We start from the raw sequence: 19,793 nt of genomic DNA, 5'->3' as shown, positions 1-19,793 counted from the left end.
GTGCTTAAACTTAGAAACTGTGTGGAAGTTTAAATCCCTGTTAGAAGGAAAAAGTTTTCTTTTTTCTCTGTTTATTGTTTGTTGGATTTTAGTTATAATTCATGTTTAAAACATTTGTTACTGCTATGCTAATACCAGCTGTAAAATTCTCCAAGTGAATTGCCATCTTGACTATAAAACAGGGTTCTGGGGAAAGGAGAGATCTGAACATGGTGAACATTTCTAGCAAGAAACACATAATTTTTTTTTTTTTGCTCTTAAAAAAAAAGAAAAAGAAAGAAGAACAGTAAAAGAATAAGTTTTGAAATCCATGGGAAGAAAAAAAAAAACATGGCCCTCAGTCCCAGTAACTGGTCTTCTTTGGCACTTGAGAACGATCACAAGTAGTTTGCCTTTTTATTCATATAGAACAAAATTTACAAAGTCATTCATACATTTTTGTTTGTTTTCGTTTTGTTTTTTACTGACTTCGAAAATTGGGAATATTCAAAATACACTTTTACCCCACTTCATTCTTTCATTATTTACAGGTATATACAAGAAAAATGTGAGAGTTTGTTTTGTGGTTTTTTTTTTTTTGTTTCTTTTAAATTTTGTATTAAAAAGCTCTGCTGGTTGTTTTACTGTTTGTTTTCATCATATGGATGTTCCATGCGAGGGCTCCATTGCTTCTGGAATGACTCCCCCTGGCACAGACTGAAAAGACATTGGGATCGGGGTTTTCACGGGACTCTGACGAAATAGTCCTCCATTTGGCGACCTGTGTTTACACTGTATGGAGGGCATGGTGGCTGAGCTGCTCAGGGGCAGCGGCAGGTTGCTGCCAGAGGCAGCTGTGAGTGTCCTGCTGGCACCATGAGTTGTCTGTTCTGGTAAAAAGGTGGTCACAGAAAGTTGTGTGTTCTGATATTCGCGCACCGGCTCCAGGGTCTGAGTTGGCTGCATGCCACCTATCTCCAAGGCTGAGATCTCAATGGACGCTGGAGAGATTTGCTTGTGGGCTATGTCTTCATCAATTAAACTGTTCATGCGTCTGTGGACTTGCTCCAGGTTCACTTCTTTGTCCTAGTGAGGAAGAAACCAGAACAATCAGTCCAAACACAGTCTCCAATCCTGTCGGGCCCCCCTCCACTTCCTCTGTGTGACAGGACTTGCTGTTCACTTATTACATCGCTTCGATTTCATCTGTGCCTATGCAAAACCTCAAGGTCTGCCCAATATCTCCAGCTGAGAAACACATGCTGAAGAAAACAACAACTCAGTCTCAGCCTGCAAAAGCTTGTGATGTTGTCAGTCTCATCCTCCTTGCAGGTAAACTGGTGGCTCTGGTTCAGCTAATGGGAACTGGCACCAGGGACCAGCACATCCCACAAACTCTTAGCTCACTTTGCACAAGCCCAGAGAAAAAGTACATGTCAGGCAAACAAGTGAGGTGGGACGCCAAATTCCAGCAAGCAGCTCACCACCTTGTAACCACTGGACAGCTCACCACTGTCTCAGGCAGCTGCAGTGCCTTTTCTAAGGAACATGTCGGTAAAACACCACGCACAGCCTAGCTGACTCCAGGGTAGTTACTTCATGTGCCAAAATCACCTGGCCAGGGGTTGTGGTGGTGAAGGAGTCTTCCCTTTCCAGCAGGAAGCCCTGGGTCACCTATGTGGCACAGACTATAGACCTACAGGAACAGCAATAAGAGCGACCTACTCTGGGAGCCCTGGGGAGAGTACAACTCATTTTTGTTTTGAAGAGCTGTGCAACCAACTATAAGCTGTCTGTCATCTTGACACATCATCTGTCTGTGGTCACATATTGGGACAGTAAAACTAGTCTTTAGAAAATGCATCACAACATATACTCATCATGTTTTAGCTCCTATGAGGAAATACAGCAAAATAAGTTGTCTTTAAAACCCGAAGCAGCAAAGACCTACAATGGGCTCTTTATCACCTCAGTGCCACATCCAGGATGCTCTTAATTGGAAAGCAACAAAACTGGCAGGGTAAAGTCAACTACCTGGGATGTTGTATGACTGAATTTTAACAGCTAGCTTTGTATTGCCAATAAAAAGGTATTATATAATTTATCTGTATCTCATAAAGCACAGCTATGATCTGCAGTTGTAGTTATTTGATGCAAGTGTAACATACAGTGTACTAGCAGCAAAGCATCTACAAAAGCCCAACAATCCTAGAACTGGAGAAATTCCCTGGTCTGACAGAAACCTGTAATTACACTAGGTAGTCAACAACATTCCAGCCTAAGAAGTAAGACTACCTGAAACTTTTGTGTTCCAGTAATCCCTGATTGCCCACAGACCGACGTGTGCTTAAATGTTGTTTGAACCCAATACCAGCAGTCTTGCAGATGCTCTGATTCACACTAAAAACTAGGGTCTGGGAACAGAGAACAGTGAAGTGCCATTGCCACCCACTCCTCATGATCTCATGAACTGGTGTTCAGGTGGAGCACAGAGAATTACAATATTATCCCAGTGGTATCCACTGCTATGCAACTTTGCTTTCACCTGTAAATTGACAAGTCAGCTCCAAAGCCCTTGATTCCAGCCAATGTCAACTACAGATTTGATTCTAATCTTGTGATTTAACACCCCTTCCACATTAGTCAAGAACCACTGGATTTGTTCATCTCTGCATGGATTTGGAAATGAATTAGTGTTACACGATGATGAACCCGAATCTGTGTCCTCAGTTTAGGCTAAATACATATTGATTTCAACTGGAGTACTATTGTTCAACAACTACAGGACTGAGCTGCACGTTGCACATCCTTTGCTAATCAGCAGAAAATTAATTCCTATTTCATTTACATCACAAATCCACCAAAATCCCAATGAAGCTCCCAGAAACCCAGCGGATACCATCTTCCTCACCAAAGAAACAAACTATTATTTAGCTAAATCCTCTAAGCAGAAAATTTTGAGTTAGAGAAAAATCAATGGGCAATAAAGAAAAAAAATAAAACTTTTGTGGCACAAAGAGACCACAATATAACCCTTGAATAACCCTTGCAGCTGCATTAAGTCCTTCTTGCCAACAGCCCTACCTGACCTGTCAGGCTCTTCATTCAGTAAGTTAGACAATGCACCAAGCTGACGATAACACAGAGGCCCTTTCATAAACTCTGTAGGTAGGTAACTTAAGGATTTGTAGTACAATGGCCAGAGGATTATACAGATTTATTTCATAATTTTATTTATATTTCTTGAAGTAAATTGGTGGACCAAGGGTAAGCATGAGAAATGTTCTATCATCCCCCTTTGGGAGTAAGGGCTCAAGGTCTATGGGCAGGTTCCTCCTCTGCAGACGTCCGGCTGCGTGCTGCTGTGTTTTCCTCAGCTGTCTGCCAATGAAAGCTTGCTGCAAATTTCTGCTTATCCACAAACTTCAGCTACCATCATGTATGATGGTACGTGTCTCAGGAACCTAATTCCCAGAAGCCTGTTATATAATGCTGCTTTAGGTACCCTGTACTATTTCTTTTTTTTCAAAAAATGCTGCTAGCTTTGATTTAAACTCCTAGGTTGACATTCTAGTTATCTAGGACTCGTATTCTTGCTAAGCCCCTGCTGCAAAATAAGAAAAAAGTAGAGAATCAGGTTAGACCTAAGCAAATACTGGAATAAATTTTCCTAAATAAGACTTGGGAGAAATGTCCATGACTCATTTGCATTTTTCTGAGCTTTTGCCAAATACTAATGCCTTCTTCAGATCATTTCAAGTGAAAATATACATCAACATTTTATTTGTATTTGTATTTTTTTGATTGCAAGCACATCCTTAGTGCATTCCATCCTTCTTTGCTATGGGAACAAATATAATGTGACTGGGATAACCAGTCGAGCCAGAGGGAAAGGTAGAGTTTCAATATTTGCAACATGCAGTCATTAACTGTTTGCAGAGGAAAAACACATTTCTAAATGAAGTTAGTCTTTGTTTGGAGCATCTGTGCACAAAGGGTCATAAAATCCAAAGGATGAATTAATCCTGGTTATGTATTTAGCTGAGCTCTTTTAAAATGGAAACATGAAGAGTCACAGATGTCCAGACCAGAGCGGTTATTAAGGATCAGGTTGCTTGGAATGTTTCCCTCCAGTGGCCCTCTTTATTTCTACTACACACAGTCCAGCCCTGGGATAGCATTCCTCAGAAAATGGTGGATTTGCAGTTGCTTATGTTCCACTGCGCTAAAGTTTTCATTATCAAGAAAAAGAAAAACATAATTCCTATACACAGACATTACATTTTATCTACAACAGAACACTTTATGAAGTAAGTAGAGAAATAAATGCTTGGGATTTTTTTTAAGAAGTAGGGGTGAGGATTTCATTTGCCTGCTTGTAACTCTTTCTTCACCATTAAGGACAACTTTTTGGCCTTAAGATCAGAAAAAAAACTTTTTAAAGGCTTTCAAGAGCCCAGAAGTTCACATTATTCTTTCTTTTTGTTGTTAAAATAAAATGTTTGTAAAGGTTAAGGAAAACAACTTCATCTCTGAGGAATAATAAAAACACATTTTTAAAGGTTCTCCCCTTTGTCTTATTAGATGAAGAGCAGCTAAATAACTAAATGTCAAGCTTTGTATGAAACTATCTTAATGCTTAATGAATGATTTTTCAAATTCTTAAAAAATCCCCCTAAGATAAAAATTACAAACCCTTGAAAAGATTAGTTTGTCAAGACATACTAGAAGACTGCCTTGAATCCCAAGATTTACAGAACTGAAGGTTTTAGGATAGCTTTGACAAGCCGAGCTTTCAGAATTTGTAAATTCTGTAAACCTCATCTTTTTCTTCCTTTATTGTTCTCCTGGAAAATTCAGTAACAAAGCATGTGTTACTGAAAAGTAACAAGGTAAACGGGAAAAGGGTTAAATGGTAATAAAGCCAGAAAAATCAATCTTAAAAGTTATAATGTTTTCCTCCCTTGTCAGCTCATTGTTCTCCCTTGGTTTTAGTTCTAGAATCCTAATTAAATATGAGCCATTTGTTATAATTTTTAAGCACTTTGTCAGGTTGCATTTTTTTTCACTTCCTGAGGCTTTGTCACCTTAATTGTGAAATGGTAATGTAGCATTGCAAAAGATTTTAATGTCTTCTGATGCTGTAAGTGTTCTCTATTTTTGCATTTCTCTATGACAAAATTAATGAATTAAAATTAATAAATTACTATCAATTAATAAATTGAGGCTTGGAGCTAGGGAATGGCAGAGGCATCAGACCTGGCAGCTGGATGGAAAAAAACAGGAGCCGTAGTGGAGGCTGGTGTGTCGATATTCTAGCACAGAGACCTCCGTTACCCAAAGGAGAGCCCCTTGGGGGATGCCTCACCGCTACTCTTCACGCAGGCTTCTGGCTTCAGCTCCACTGAGCTCCAGTTAGGTCTCTTCAAGAGCTGAATGAATAAGCTCCAAACTTCATATTTCAGTGTCTTTGACAGGCACTTCTTCTCTTTTTTTTTTTTTTTTTGTACTTAATAGGCAAAACAGTTAATATTATGTCACATCTCAAATGTTTCGGGTCAATTCAACTTCACTTTTCATATATAGCTACATTGGATAAATGGCCATGCTGCCAGAATGAGATCAAATATTTTTCCTTTGCTACCTTTATAATTCTATTTTCAATATTAATGTTGTACTCCAAATAGATCACTTGAAGAAATTAATCAGTGAAGGAAAGAAAAAATATCACATGTCAGGAAAATGAATCGTAAACACAGCCTTATCCTCCTCAAGCTTAAGGAAAACAGCTAACCAAGCATCACTTCTGGACAGGAAATTGCCTTATTCATAAATACCAATTGAAATGTCATTCTTCCCCAGTGAGTTTGAGCTCTGGAAGGGCAAATGAAGCGCATGTTTCTGATATGTCCCAAGCACGTGACCATGAGTGACAGATGCCTATGACTGGCAGCAGGAGCACACTGTGGCAATTGGACTGTGGACTTGAAGGATGCTCACCAGAATCATCTGGGAATGACTAACCCAGCACGACTGCCTCTGCAAAAACCTAGGACTCCCTTTCAGGGCTAACCATGTTCGGTCTTATCATGCAGAGAGAAATTATGGCAAGATATAAATGCAGACAGGCTGATTTTCAGAGTAATCAATATTGTTTTCTAGTTTATTTTTTGTGACTTTTGACAGTGGGCTCTAATAAAAGCATTCAGGCAGTCAGACTGAAAGAATATGAAACTACTTGGGAGGCTTGGAGCCAGTTAACATTATCAAATTTGAGAGACATCTCCTGAGTGTTGGAAAGGAGCTAGTGGCTGATGTTTTCAAGAATTGCCTACTTCACTCTAAACACAATGAATTCAAAGGTAATACTGTTCAGCTGCCAGGTTTGCAATGCTTGGGGTTTTCCAAAGGGAAAATTTTTGAGAAAAATATTTTTATTAAACGACATTAATATGGCCTCTTGTTCTTACTCGTGATTTCTCTGATCTTGTCACAAAGTTCAAGAGAAGCCACTCAAAGATATTAAAAATGTTACAAGCTGATTAAGCAGTTTCAGTAAGGCCAAAAAGGGAGACAAATGCCTAAAAAAGGAAGGCCTAATATCTGCAGAAACTGGATGCTAAAACTATGATAAGTTGCATCTGCATCTCACACATGTAAATACAACCACATTAGACTAGAGGAGAAGAAAAAGACTGATGGTCCTGACTCTAAATAGCAAGCACTAACCATTCAGAACTGGAGCAAATCTGGGCAGACACTCACATACACACAGGGACTATCAGGAATGCATCGATACCTCCCAGTCAGATGCTGATGACTGTGCCAAGTATTAGAAGCCTGTTAATGCAGTTCTTAATAAGCCTCAGGAGATATGCAGAAAATAATGCCTTTAAAGTAACATAGTCTCAATCATCAATCACGGCACATATCTGTTTTGTTTGTTTATTTGTTTGTTTATTTGTTTCTGTCTTGGGTGACAATATGAAGGATTATCTTTTGGTGAGAGAATGAAACCATAAGAATCATAAGAATGAAGACATAAACATTAATATTACATTTTCATTCTGTGAAAGAACTATCTAAAAAACCAAGACAATTTTGTGATTAGGACTGGGATTCAAAATTTGAGTCAAGCCCCAGCCTCAGACAGACATTTCCTCTTCTGACCTTGACCAGGTTACATGCCAATCCCTCTAGCATCCCTACAAAACACCTCTTAACCTATACACATATATTAAAAAGTGGTCATGAGAGACAGAAGATGAAAGGCACACATGTACCCAGACAGGCGGAAAGGAAGTCTCTGAGGCACTTCCATGCACAAGACAGACCTACTGCATAACTGAGAAACAAAGCAGAGAAATAAAAGTGAAAAAGCAAAGTTTCCACTCTCAGGTACCCACAGGCTAATCTCTTCTTAGCTCAGCACCAAAACCCACAGCTCCACCCAGCTACTAGCTTCTGCCCGTGGGCTTTCAGATGTCATGGACTCAAATATTTAGCTTGTTAAGGAGAAAAGAAGAAGCAGCAGCTCTGCATAGGTACGTTTGTTTAAGATTATTTTGAAATTCTGTATTCACCTAGGGTCATTATCATCACTTTCAGCTGCAGCTATTGCATATGTAAAGCTGTAATTTTAATTTATTCCAGCAGGCTCTGACAAGAGTGGCAAAACCAGAAATAATTGGCTTGCTCAAGAAGAAAAAGCAGTGATGATATATGTAATAGATGTACTGCAAAACAATGACAGCACAGTATGGTGTTATATTAATACAAACAACCCCTTTTTAATACAACTCAGTTTACCACAGTCATTATTCTAGAGATTCTGCAGTCGACAGTGCAGTGAAATGCAGACAGACGTGTAAACAGATGCAGCGATGATGTATGTTTGCTGTCATTAATTTAACACAGGCAACTGACCTAGTCAAATAGCACTTAATGTTATATAAAATTTGCTGAGTGGTTTCTGAGTGCACTCTGCTAGATGCTGGTTTGACTGTAACAGTATCTTAATAGAAATAAGTATAGATGCACCTCAAGAGTCTACTTGAAAAACTACTTTTATAAATAGGCCCAACTCCACAATCAAGCTTCTGCTCTTATAAGTGGAAACTATACCATGTATTTTAAATTAGCAATTAACTAAGCTATCAGCCATAAAACAGCTGTTAGAGACTGACATAGGTTGAGGTCCAGTAGACTGTTATCCAACTGAAAGGATAAAAGAAATTAAACAGTTTTGCAGTATATTAATTTCATTCAATGTGTAACATCTTCAAATAAACAAAACTTCATAAAAAATATGTACAAGAGGCAACCTTATTCCCTAGGAATTGCTCTCCTTCGTCAGAGAGCAGAAATTCCTTTATGAAAAGACACTAATATTCTTTTCCCTTTTAAGTAAACCTAAGCGAGAAGTAACAGAAGACTGCAAAGATTATGTTAATGTGATAGAAAATTGTTTCAAATACATTGCCAACGTTTATTCCCACCTACCCACAGCCAGAAAATATCTCTAATTGGTGAAAAGTAAGAAATTATTACAAAAAACCTAGAGAATGATCAAGTGACAGTGACTTGCTACAGAACTGCCACAAGTAGCAAGGAGCTTAATGAAGAAATCTGTATCTTCCCACACTGACATTGCCCACCCTTTCTCAGGTTGGATTTATCTAACTTGAAATCACACCTTAATTACACCTTGTAATTCTTAAGATAGCTGTAACTGTTCTATGGTTCACGCCTGTGAGCCTTGTCCAGAAATGTACCAGACAATAAACTCCCCACCAAGCCATTGAAGCTGATAATACACACCAATTTAAACCAGATAAATATTTCTATTTGTTTTATTTTTTTCCTCTTCAACTGCATCCACATGCTATGGCACTGTGTGAGTAAATATACAGGACACGGTACCAATGGGACAACCACCACAGATTAGGTGACAGCAGGTAGCCCCACAGTCTCTTGCATCGATCTGCTCCCTCATTCACTACAATCCATTAACTAGTCCTCACAATCAACAGCAGACTCAAACTCACAAGGTAACAGGCTGTGATAGCATCCTCATTTGTGACTCAATACAAAATGGGACATTCAGCCTCATGCTGAGATATTCAAGCTTTAAAATCCTCACCAACCTTGGTTCACAACCATTAGAAGCAGGTAACTCAACTACAAAGGAAATTAATGACTGGTTCACATTATACAGATGTTTCCACAGTTTTCATGAGGTTAAAAATAAGTAGGAAAGTGAGAGAATGCAATGAAACATTTTTCAAAGCAAGCAGCAAAATGTAGTACTGAATGAGGGCTGGTTGATGAGCATGCCAACGTCTCTGCAAAGGAACTCTTTCAGGAGAAAGGAGAACTTGGGCATGGGGAAACCTTTACTGTGCACACACTCCATATGTTGTAGTTACAGACATTTCCAACAACAAAAAGGTTAGGTTCAAGGGAAGTTCCAGGGATAGGTAAAGATAAGGAGAAAACTAGAAAGGATTGATCTGTGCATGCATTTTCAACAACAAACCAAGTATCTGTATGTTTATTATAAATTCTCACCATGCTTCTGAAGCCCAACCTCACATCATTGGCCATCTCCAGAGAGAAAGAGAAAGGAAGACGTGGGGAGAGAAAAAAAAAAAGGATCGAGATAGTGAGGCTAATAATGTACGTAATATTTCACTCTTTTTAGCAAACATGAACTTATTACTTCTTATACTTCTGGTTTGAAATAGCAAATTCTAGCCGCTGCAACCAAAGAGGATGGCCGTTAAGAGGGTGGTGATTTCAGAATTCAACATCGTCTGAAATGACCTGTGAGGTGACAGATTATTCTTTTATGAAGTAAAGATTAAACTCATAAAGGTTCTGTTCCAAAACTCACTCAAAATTAATGGATTCTTTGCATTGCTTTACACAGCTTTTAAATCCTAAATTATTATCTATTCCATAAGGCATGTAATTTTTCACTCGACTGAACCCAAATCAAAGCAACGTTACCCTTCAACAGTCTGATTTACTCCACTGGAGCACGAGGCGTAACAGATTGCTCTATCATCACCCTCCCTCACCATTTCAGCCCTAGTCTAACCCAAATCTCAAAAGTTCCCATTTTTTCCTATTATTCCAGGAGTACAAGAGAGAGTTGGCACAGGAGACACAAAGAGCTGCTTTTACAACCTGTCTGATGCCCAGCCATAGTTGCCTTGTGAAATCTCTCCTCTCCACTCCAGCCTTGCCTTAGAAAATTCATATCCCTGACTATTAGCCACAAATGTTTTAATTAAAAACTGATTTTTGAAAAGGTTTCTGCACTGCCATTCAAGCTATATTTTGGAAACTGGCCAAGCTCCTATTTCGATTAGGGAAAAGACAAGGACAGCCAAATTGTTAAAATATCTCAGCATAATAAAGTCTGGCCACCAGTTTCCCAAAAGAGAACTCTTGGATACCGAATACCTCTGAGGAAATAGTACTTGTTACGCTGAGTAAGTCTGAGTAGTTCCTTTCTACATATGTTCTTACAAATATGGTTCTGAACTTATGGAAAATCATAATGAAACCATCTTTTTTTTTAAATATGTATTTTCCACAGTGTTAATACTTGTGATTCCTTAATATTTTGCTAATATTGTGCACAAGTTATTTCAGATATATTTTTTTTTAAGTTTAATGGATAAATAGATTTATAAATCGCTTGTTAATATTATTGTACAGTAAGTTCGATCTTCAGCAAATGAGTTCAATGCACAAGTAACATTTGGTTTATGCTTTATATATGTTGGGTTTAAAGCAACTCAAGTTTGATCCTACACCACTAAAACGAACGGATGTGTTTTGGTGATTTGGGTGAGATCAGGAACAAACTCTTACTTAATTTTACGTACATGTTTAAACACTTAATTGGATCAAGGCCTAAGGCATTTTACAAACGACAAAAATATTTTAAAAATATTGAGAAAACAGTCACATTTTATGTATTTTTTTATTGCAAACTTTTACTGATTTCGTTATTACTGAACATTCAAAGCCCCCTCAAAAAGTCAAATCTAAAATACCACTGTAGGCTGAGACAAAATATACAAACATTAGCTCTGTAAACACTGTGTGAAGAATCTAAAAGAATCTGACACATTAAGGCTCCAATTCAGTAAAACACATAAGCTCAGGCCAAGCACATGAGTAGCCACAGAAGCTCTCTGGGATAGGTCATGTAACGCAACTTAAGCAAGTACTTAAATTCATCACTAAACTGGAACTTTAAACAGGTTGCTTCCTTCTGATTTCCCTACATGGCAATAATCATTTTTTAAGCTTATTTCTGTTCACGTTTGTTTGTTTTGTTCTGGTTTTTTTTTCCCCCACCTAAGGTTCATGCCAAGTAAATTCAGATTATATCCCTAAAAATCCCATTAGCAGGGTTTTCTTATATGACTGAGAGAAAAATTAAACCAAACACAAAAATCCCTTCCTTGCAGCTAGGGAAATATGCTGGAACCAAATTTGAATGCTTCCATGCAGCATTGGGAAGCAGAAGCTTGGGCCTGGTGTCATTAATCATGGGGATGATACGTCATTTCTAAAGCCATTACAGCCTTGACCTAAATCTATGGTGATCAATAGCAAGAGCTGACTGATTTCACTGAATTCTGAATTCTCGATGAGCACACTGTCTGTGACCAGATATTGCAGAATATCTGCTTCACTGTTAGGGACCTCTAATGAGAAAATCTCATTTCTTCACTCATGTAAAAAGCCAACACTGAGTTAGTTAAGATGCCCTTCCAGCTATTATCAGTTTCTGTACAAAGCAATGCATACATTACACACTCCTCTTTTTTTTTTTTTTTTTTTTTCAACTGATTCTTCCAGCTTATACTTCATCATCAAACAACATTAAACTTTGCATTCTGGGATGACTGATTCCCAACACTGCTTCGCTGATCTAAAAATGCTAGTTAAATGAAGTTTCTCAGCTTATTATATTCAAAGCTAGTTTGAAACTGAATTTCTAGATGGCATTAAAATGCATTATTTTGCCAGTGTTTGCATGATTTATTTTCCCCAAAAAAACTTTATTTATTTTTAGAAAAGTAGCATACAATACATTGGTACAAACAAATGATCATTTATATGCAACTGAGCAAAAAATGTACAAAGACTTCAGACATGTCATAAAAAATACAGAAAAAAATAATTTAAAATAAAAACAAGATAAAATATAGAGGACATGCAATGAAGGGAAAATAAAATATCAGTTTGATGATCTCATGTTTCCTTTCACTCTCAAAAGGAACCATCCTGGGGGAAATCAAATTGTCAGATAAAAAGATAACACCACAAAGGAGACAAGGTAAATGAAGTGACAAAGAAAAAGACAAGGAAAATGAAAATAATGGTGAAAGCATAAGACTTTTTAATAATCAAAAACAACACTGCTGACACCACGCTGAAGGTATGGAGGCCTTGATTGCTATGGAATAATATCTGGTTGGAGAACTGAAGTGAGACAAATACAGTGCAAACCGCAATTCTTAGTAGTGACAAATTTTGATCCATGGGACTTGTATGTGCTAGTTCATATCTCCACTTCTAAGGTACACTGGGTTTGATATTCTTCTAATGCCAGAGGAGAGTCCTAGTGGGTAATGTTCATGACTGCTAAAGCAGATTTTTGAGGTAGGCTGGAATTTGCATATTATCAAATATGGAAACAGAGGAACTTAAGGCAAATCATACAAGGCTGGCTGCCCTGGCCAGAGATACAGGTTTTCTTTCTTTATCCTGCATATTGCCAAGACATTTGTGACAATTTTTGAGTAATTTTGCTACCTCCCACTATCCTATAGAGCTAGAAAATATTGCAGAGTCTAGATTTTTTGAGATTCAATAACATTTAAAACATGATTAAGCTCAAAGTAGCAGGAAACGGGAATGATGAGATGCTGTTACTTGTACAGGAGTCTGTTCCCACTCTAGACAGTACCTGAATTGCTGCCCCCTTTTAATCATTTAAAAACAAAAAGTGAAAACAGAAAAGTGAAAAGAGTCTGTTGAATAAAATGATTTTGCAGAAGCATGAGAAAGTTAAGAAATCACAAACTTAGCCGTGAAGACTGATTGTTAATGAATTGTAAATTGGACACAAATTATGAGGCAATGACTAGTAGCAATTCAAGAGGTGGAAAACTATGCTATTCCTTAATTAGTAAAAAACCAAAATCTTCATGCTATACAAAATCACAAACATACTGGCTACCATTTCTGAAACACTCATATTGCTAGGAGTAGCACAGCCAGTTTGGAGAAAATGCATTTCTGATTTATAATATATATAATTTGAACTAAGAAAGAATCAAACCAAGAATTTCTTGAGATGATTCTAACATTGTCTTTCAAGAGCTATACTAATAATAAGTGAATCAATATCACCTTCTACCGAAGAGGCAAAAAGTATCAGTTCCCAGCAAAATGCTGGGATGTTGGGTTGCCCATTAATTTGTTTTTACTGAATACATCTTGTGCACAGTGAAAAATACGGGAATTCAATTTTCTTTCAATGGGTAATACATCTTTCCTTCTAAGTTTTCATTGTTTTAGAGTATAACACGTGGATGAACTAGGAGGTTTTTGTTAATAGTTCTGAAGAGATCTCAGAAATAATAATCTTCAAGGGAAACAGCAGTACATCACAGTAAGACACAGCTGATAAAGAATAGAGGATGCTGGGGAGTCCATTGCAGTAAGTAGCTACACTTGATCATAACGACAATGAAGATTTGAAAATTGTCTTTCAGTCTGTCAAATTGAATAAAAGATACCGACAACTTGATGATGTGACAAAGCCCTCGGCAGTTAAATGTTCCAAACTATATTATAGCTTACTGATATAATGAAATAAATGCATAAGACTCATACTAAAAGATAGAGAAACCCAGAGATAATTATTGAAGGCTCAACATTTCTGTTGTACCAGGTTTCAATAAATTTTGCTGATTACTCAGTTATTCAAAAGGGACATAGAATGACTGAACAAAGATTCGAGAATAAATATCAACTTTTGGGTTTTTTTATTTTACAACTCAAATTTCTGAAACTTATAAAAGTCAAAAGATTAGGTATCAGTACTGCAGGCTGAGTAGCAGCTGCATAAATTCAAGATTTTAACACACAGAGATAGGTGTATAAGCTGTCTAAATTTCACTGTAGTTATAGGATGGCTGGGTATTAAAAACAACTAGGAGAGGATGGTTATAAATTATAGAAAATCTGATTTGAAAAAGATGACAAAATGTAATTTTTCCAGAATTAGAAAATAATAAGCAGATTTAAATGTTGTTAGATATCTTTCAAACTTTAAGAGATTACAAACTTGAGCCCTCATAAGAGAACGTGGCATGGCATTGCAGCTATACATTTTTTCCTGATATTAGAGCTAATCTTCCTTTTGTTAATCTGCTCTGATAAGGATTAAATGAAGACTTAAAAGCGATAATATCAAGATTTTTACATCAGAACTCATTAGAAACATTTTTACAAATCTGCTTCAAACAGAAAAAAAATACATTGTATCAACATCCTGAAACAGAAAATCAACCCAGCCTTCGCTCTTTTAGCAAGAAATTTCACTATTCCTTGCATCATAGAACTGTGAACAATGACAACTGTGTTTTGGGGAAAGTAAATGAAGTCCATCTTTCCTGGAGGTTTATCTTAATTAACTGACTTAACGGGTAGAAACAATACTATTTTTTTTTTAAATTGAGTGGGGCAGATTTTCATCATATGAGAACAATGTAAAAATATTCCACTTGGAAGTAGTCTCCATCTGACATAACTCTTCCTATAAAAGTTCTACAAATGTAGATCACATTAATATCAAAGTCCAAGTAATGCCGTGAGGCTTCAAAAGATAGGCCTCCCGTTCCTCCCAGTTATATAGTGAACACTACATTTTTCATACTCATTGTAATTAAGAGTTGTGATTTACAACACACAGACATCTGAGTCCTTGAACACCTCAATGTATTGGCTCAGGCTAACCTCCACAAAAGCCAAAGAAATACAAAGTGGAAGAGGAAAAGACAACGAACTGCCAAATATCAACACCTTAATGTCAACTGAAAACATTTATCCAATGATAATGAAGGCTGTGCATGTTCTTCCAGCTACAGACTTCAGAGACCGTTTACATACAAAACGATAGTCTCTAAAAAAATCCTTTCTCTCTCCAGCAAGCTGCATGGATGCCCCAACCCTCTCATAAATCTGCCAGAGCAATCATGCATCCATCTTCGTAGTTTTTTGAGTTGACAACTGTTGGCCTGATACAGCCTAACAAATGGGTCAAAGCCAACGAGAGACTGTTACGCAAGGGCTCTGCAAGTTATGACAACTCCTCATTCAATCTGGAATCCACTGTAGTTTTCTACAACGGATTTACAAAGTTCCTAACAGGGTGAGGGTCACACAGAAGCCAAACACTGCCTCCTTGTCTTTCGCCTCATGAGGTGACTCCTACATGAGGTGACCACCAAAGTCTAATCTTAGGCTGAAAAAAAATCAGCCCCTTCTGTGACCCTCCACAAGCTCTGCACTTCACAGAAGGAAATGGTTAGGAGACAATTCAGTTCCCACCATTTTTAGGTGATATCACAACACTCATGTTTTGCCAAAGCCTCCCCAAAAGCAGAAAAAAGTCAGCAGCATGACTTAAGTTTGCAGGTGTTACTGAACTAATGACTCGGTTGGAGTATCAGTGCAGCCAAGAGGCAGACTGTTAATGTTCTGTATATGTGATGTATGCTATATAGCTGTTATTATGGCTATTACTACAGAAATGCTGAATGATACTCAGGGATTGAAATTAGATATTCCAAGTACACTCCTCCTGAAAATCAAATCCTCTTTCCGCTTTTGGTCCCTTCAGCAATGCTCAGCCACTGTTCCTGGCTACATGATCTTTTGAAGGTCCCTTACAACCCAAACTCCTCTATGACACAAGCAGAGGAACCCTCAGAACTCAACGTGCCCCTCATCCCTGGATCTTGTCCTTTCCAAAGTCTTGAAACTTGGTTCTAATACACTGAAAATCTTCAACCAACCTACACCACCTCCTCTGAAACTTGGTTTCCTATCTTAATTACAGTAGCCACCAGCAAGCCCTCCTCTCTAGTAGTACATAAATAAAATATCTCTGCCTACTAATCTACTGAGACATTTCTGTTATATTCACTTCCTAGTTTATCTGCATGGACCTCGTGGCCCCTGTGACTGGGGCCCCCACTCCCACTCTGCCATTTTGCAGGTCCGGCCGCCATTGCCCGCGAACCGGCCAGCAGGCACCTGCTTCTGCTTTACGTGGGCCTGGGCCAATCAGGATGGGCCGCGCGGCACGCTGCCTGTGCACCCATCCCCTGCAGGGTGCGGGGAGAGGGGCCGGGACCCCAGACCTGGGTCGGCCAGTGGGGCTGGGCCGGCTCCGGGTGTGAGGTTTGAGCTCAGGTTACGGGTAGTGTGTTAGACGACCCGATCTGCACAAGGTCCGGGTGAAAATAGAGTTTAGATGATACCGACAGCGTGGCTGTGTCACATTTAAGCAGGGGATTCCTGCAGACCCTGCCAGACCCTGGCGCTGGGCGGCAGTTGCCATTCCCTCCAGCTGCTGTGACCTGGTCCAAATTTGCTTCTAGCCACCTGCCTTTCATGGCACCCAGCTGTCCTTTTCAGGGACCCCTTGCTATGTTCCATCCTGTCAGCCTCACACACCCTCCTTACGCTTTACACCTGGACAGCTCACCCTGTGAGCCCTCACCCAGGCCCTCTCCAAGGAACCACACACTTTCTCGTTCAGCCTCAACACCTACTTGTGCTAGGGCTCCTTCTGACTCCGTTCTCTCCCAGCAGCATCCACATCACCAGCCTTTTCTGAGGCTGTTGTGCCTGCATTTAGTTTGCCTCTCTTAGCCCAGACTGGCTGCACCCTAAGGGCAGATCCAGCCCCGCACACAGGTGATCTTCCCAAGTACAGCTTTACCGTATGGATAACTTCAGTATACTGTAAAAAATGGAAGCTTAAAAGTGTCCTGTTGTTTGTCACAGAAACTGCAAAAGAGGATGTACAGAGCAACCCTAATCGAGAACACACTGGAAGGAAAGGAGAGGAGAGGAGAAGGACAGGATGGGGAGAAAAGATGGGGTGGGTAGGCAGGGATAGGCAAAAAGTAAATATTTTAAGGTAGAAAATATTTAAAGGTATTTAAATATTTATCTGTCAGGAAGACAGATCCTTTTTCAGAGATGGAAACCCAGTATTTAAAACTCCTTGCAATAAAAGAGTGAATTATTTCACCTTACCTACATGAAACTGCTTTTGGGGCATATTCTCATCTCACCCTACAAAGATACATAAAGGCGAGTCCCTGAGCGTAGAGAGGGGAACGCACTGCAGAGTATGGCAAGAGGGATGCTTGTGCACACGCAGCACGAGGACAGTTCAGACACCGTCCCTGCCCCTTGCCCTGCCCGGCTTTCACAGCCGGCAGTGAACCATCTGCTGCTGGGGTTTAGGCCTTAGCAATGCTAGCGTGCGGTGGGGCCTTCAGGGTTACAGCAGGAGCGACTTCTACAAGGCCACAGGGCAAAATGCTACAGTATTTAACCAAACGGCAATTAAATACGCACTTCATTCATATGAAAGCTTCCTCATAAGCAAGAGTACCTACTGGTGCTCTCCCTGTGCCTGCTTTTGCAGGTGCTGCATTGTGCAAAGTGGAGACATGCTTCCTTTTGCCAAAATTTCCCTTTCACTTTTGTACGTCATGGAGCCACAGGCAAGTGACTTTGCAGCTTTGTCTCACAAACATGGTACAGATGTTTATCATCGAGCACTTGATGGATGAATTCAAATGGGAGAATCAGGAACTCAGAAGAACAGAATCTTACTGATAAATATTTCACAGCATTACAGACTGCAACATATATCTTCAGACCCCATTTGCCAGAATTGCTTACAGGTGATAGGTATGTCAATTAGTGTAGTATTCCTGGCAACCTGAGAAACATAGATTGGAATTGATGGGCTATGTACTGTTTTCCAGCTGTACTGCAGCTCGCTGCTGTTATTTGTTTGCTTGTAACAAACATCTGTTCCAAGATGAAAGCACCTACAAATGCCTCAGTGTCTCCAAAACTACAAGAGGTTAGTTTGTTAAACATTTAATATATGTAAACAAGTACAGGCTTCATGCAAGACAGATCTGAGTATGGACTGATTGTTCTGTCCTAGGATTACTAACTATTACTCGCTACTGTGCATGAAAACTTCAAACCCGATAAATTCTCAGATGTATTTTCCTAGGTAAAATAGGTCATATGGAGGTCTGTTTGCTCAGAGGCTCCTACTTTTAGAAATAAAACTGATTTCAAAAGAAAGGAAGCATTTAGACAGTGTCACGGCAATATGGCTTATTCAGTTAATAACTAGCTGGTTTGTTTTCAATTCCTTGTGTACCTCTTCAAACTCAGCCTAGGTCAGCCATGAAGGAAAACAGCTACCAGTTGGCTGGCAGCTGTGCAGAATGGACACGGTTCTCCCAGCCGATGGATGGGGTGTCAGATCTGAGAAAACATTACCACAGGTGGCACAACTGGGTGCCTGCAACTGGCCTCCCCGTCACTCACAGCAGAGAGGCCAAGGGCATGTTTTTTAACTACTCTCTTACCCCTAAAGGTGGTCTCTCCAGCTCAGGGTTGAGGCACATTGGTGGGGCAATGTGGGGAAGTTTGCACTGCTGCTGCCCATGCTGTATCTGCTCTATAAATAAATAGAGGACTTTAGTCTCCAGGGCTGTCAGTTTGGCACCTTCCATGTGCATGAAAGACATGTTTTGTTTTTATTTATTTGTTTAGAAACAACCACCCAAAAAGTTATATGCAAAGCTTACTATGGCGAATCAAAATAAATCAAATTTATTGTATGAGAGCACCTAAAATCCCACAACTTTCACTTGCTCTCTCTTTTTGTGTTTTCTACTTTTAATTGTGATAAGAATAAAAGTTATGGACCTCTTTTGGTGTTTCTTGATGACAACGGTTGCTGTTCCACCACAACTCCAATGCTGCCACCAAGCATGCAAGAAGAAGGCCTATTGCTAAAATGCAGAAAACGCCTGCAAAACTGTGAAGCTTGAGTGCCTTCCCATCTGTCTGTGCATTGGTATGGCTGTTAAGGTCACAACGTCCCATCCGTGGCCACCATTTCTGTTTAAGAACATCCAAATCTCCGCTTTCTTGCAACTCTAGGATCCTGCAGAAATTTCAAAAGACAAATATTATTTTCAATGATACCTTCTCAAATTTTTTTTGTCTTTTCCGTATGTCACATAACTGACAAATCTACCGTCTCACAATTCAAAACTCCATCCCACCACTACCATGTAGTATTCTTCATCTGAAACTCCATTATATCCGGATTTCTTTCTACTCACAGCAGCAGCTAAACTCCACTGGGTAACTTTAGAAAAAAGAGAGACTGTCAAAAATTCCACTGCAATGCAAGAAGTATTTCCAGGCGAAATCACCATGTTCCAGTTAGTCATGGCTGGTCTGGCTGTATTCAGCTGAAACAGCTCGTCCCGCTACTCAATCCACTCCACTGCTGCTCTCCCACAATAATTTCAAAATCATGTGAGACTAAACATGCTACTATTTGTGCGCCACTTAATAAAAATCTGTTTAAGCAGCAACCAACTCATTTACTTCAGCAAATGGACTTTATTCAAAAAGATTTTACTTCAGTGCTG

At 39.2% G+C, this 19,793-nt stretch overlaps 1 protein-coding gene across 2 annotated transcripts in view; it reads right to left on the bottom strand.

Annotated features, from left to right (window-relative positions):
- Positions 1-458: 458 nt before the first annotated feature.
- Positions 459-19,793, bottom strand: part of GRID1 (glutamate ionotropic receptor delta type subunit 1) — a 537,013-nt gene continuing 517,678 nt past the window's right edge. The window contains exons 15-18 of one of the 2 annotated variants that reach the window (XM_086752572.1): positions 19,057-19,297; positions 18,714-18,800; positions 9,550-9,585; positions 459-1,065 (exon numbers count right to left, since the gene is read on the bottom strand). In XM_086752572.1, coding sequence (XP_086608698.1) covers positions 637-1,065; positions 9,550-9,585; positions 18,714-18,800; positions 19,057-19,297 — 793 coding nt within the window. In that variant the 3' untranslated portion in view covers positions 459-636. The remainder of the gene's footprint in view (positions 1,066-9,549; positions 9,586-18,713; positions 18,801-19,056; positions 19,298-19,793) is intronic. The other variant, XM_086752570.1, reaches the window with a different exon arrangement.

This window comes from Chlamydotis macqueenii, chromosome 7 (assembly GCF_036417535.1).
Source record: "Chlamydotis macqueenii isolate bChlMac1 chromosome 7, bChlMac1.mat, whole genome shotgun sequence".
In the NCBI taxonomy this organism is placed as follows: Eukaryota; Metazoa; Chordata; class Aves; order Otidiformes; family Otididae; genus Chlamydotis; species Chlamydotis macqueenii.
Note: the sequence above shows the minus strand (reverse complement) of the source record. Positions and strands in the feature narration are given on the sequence as shown.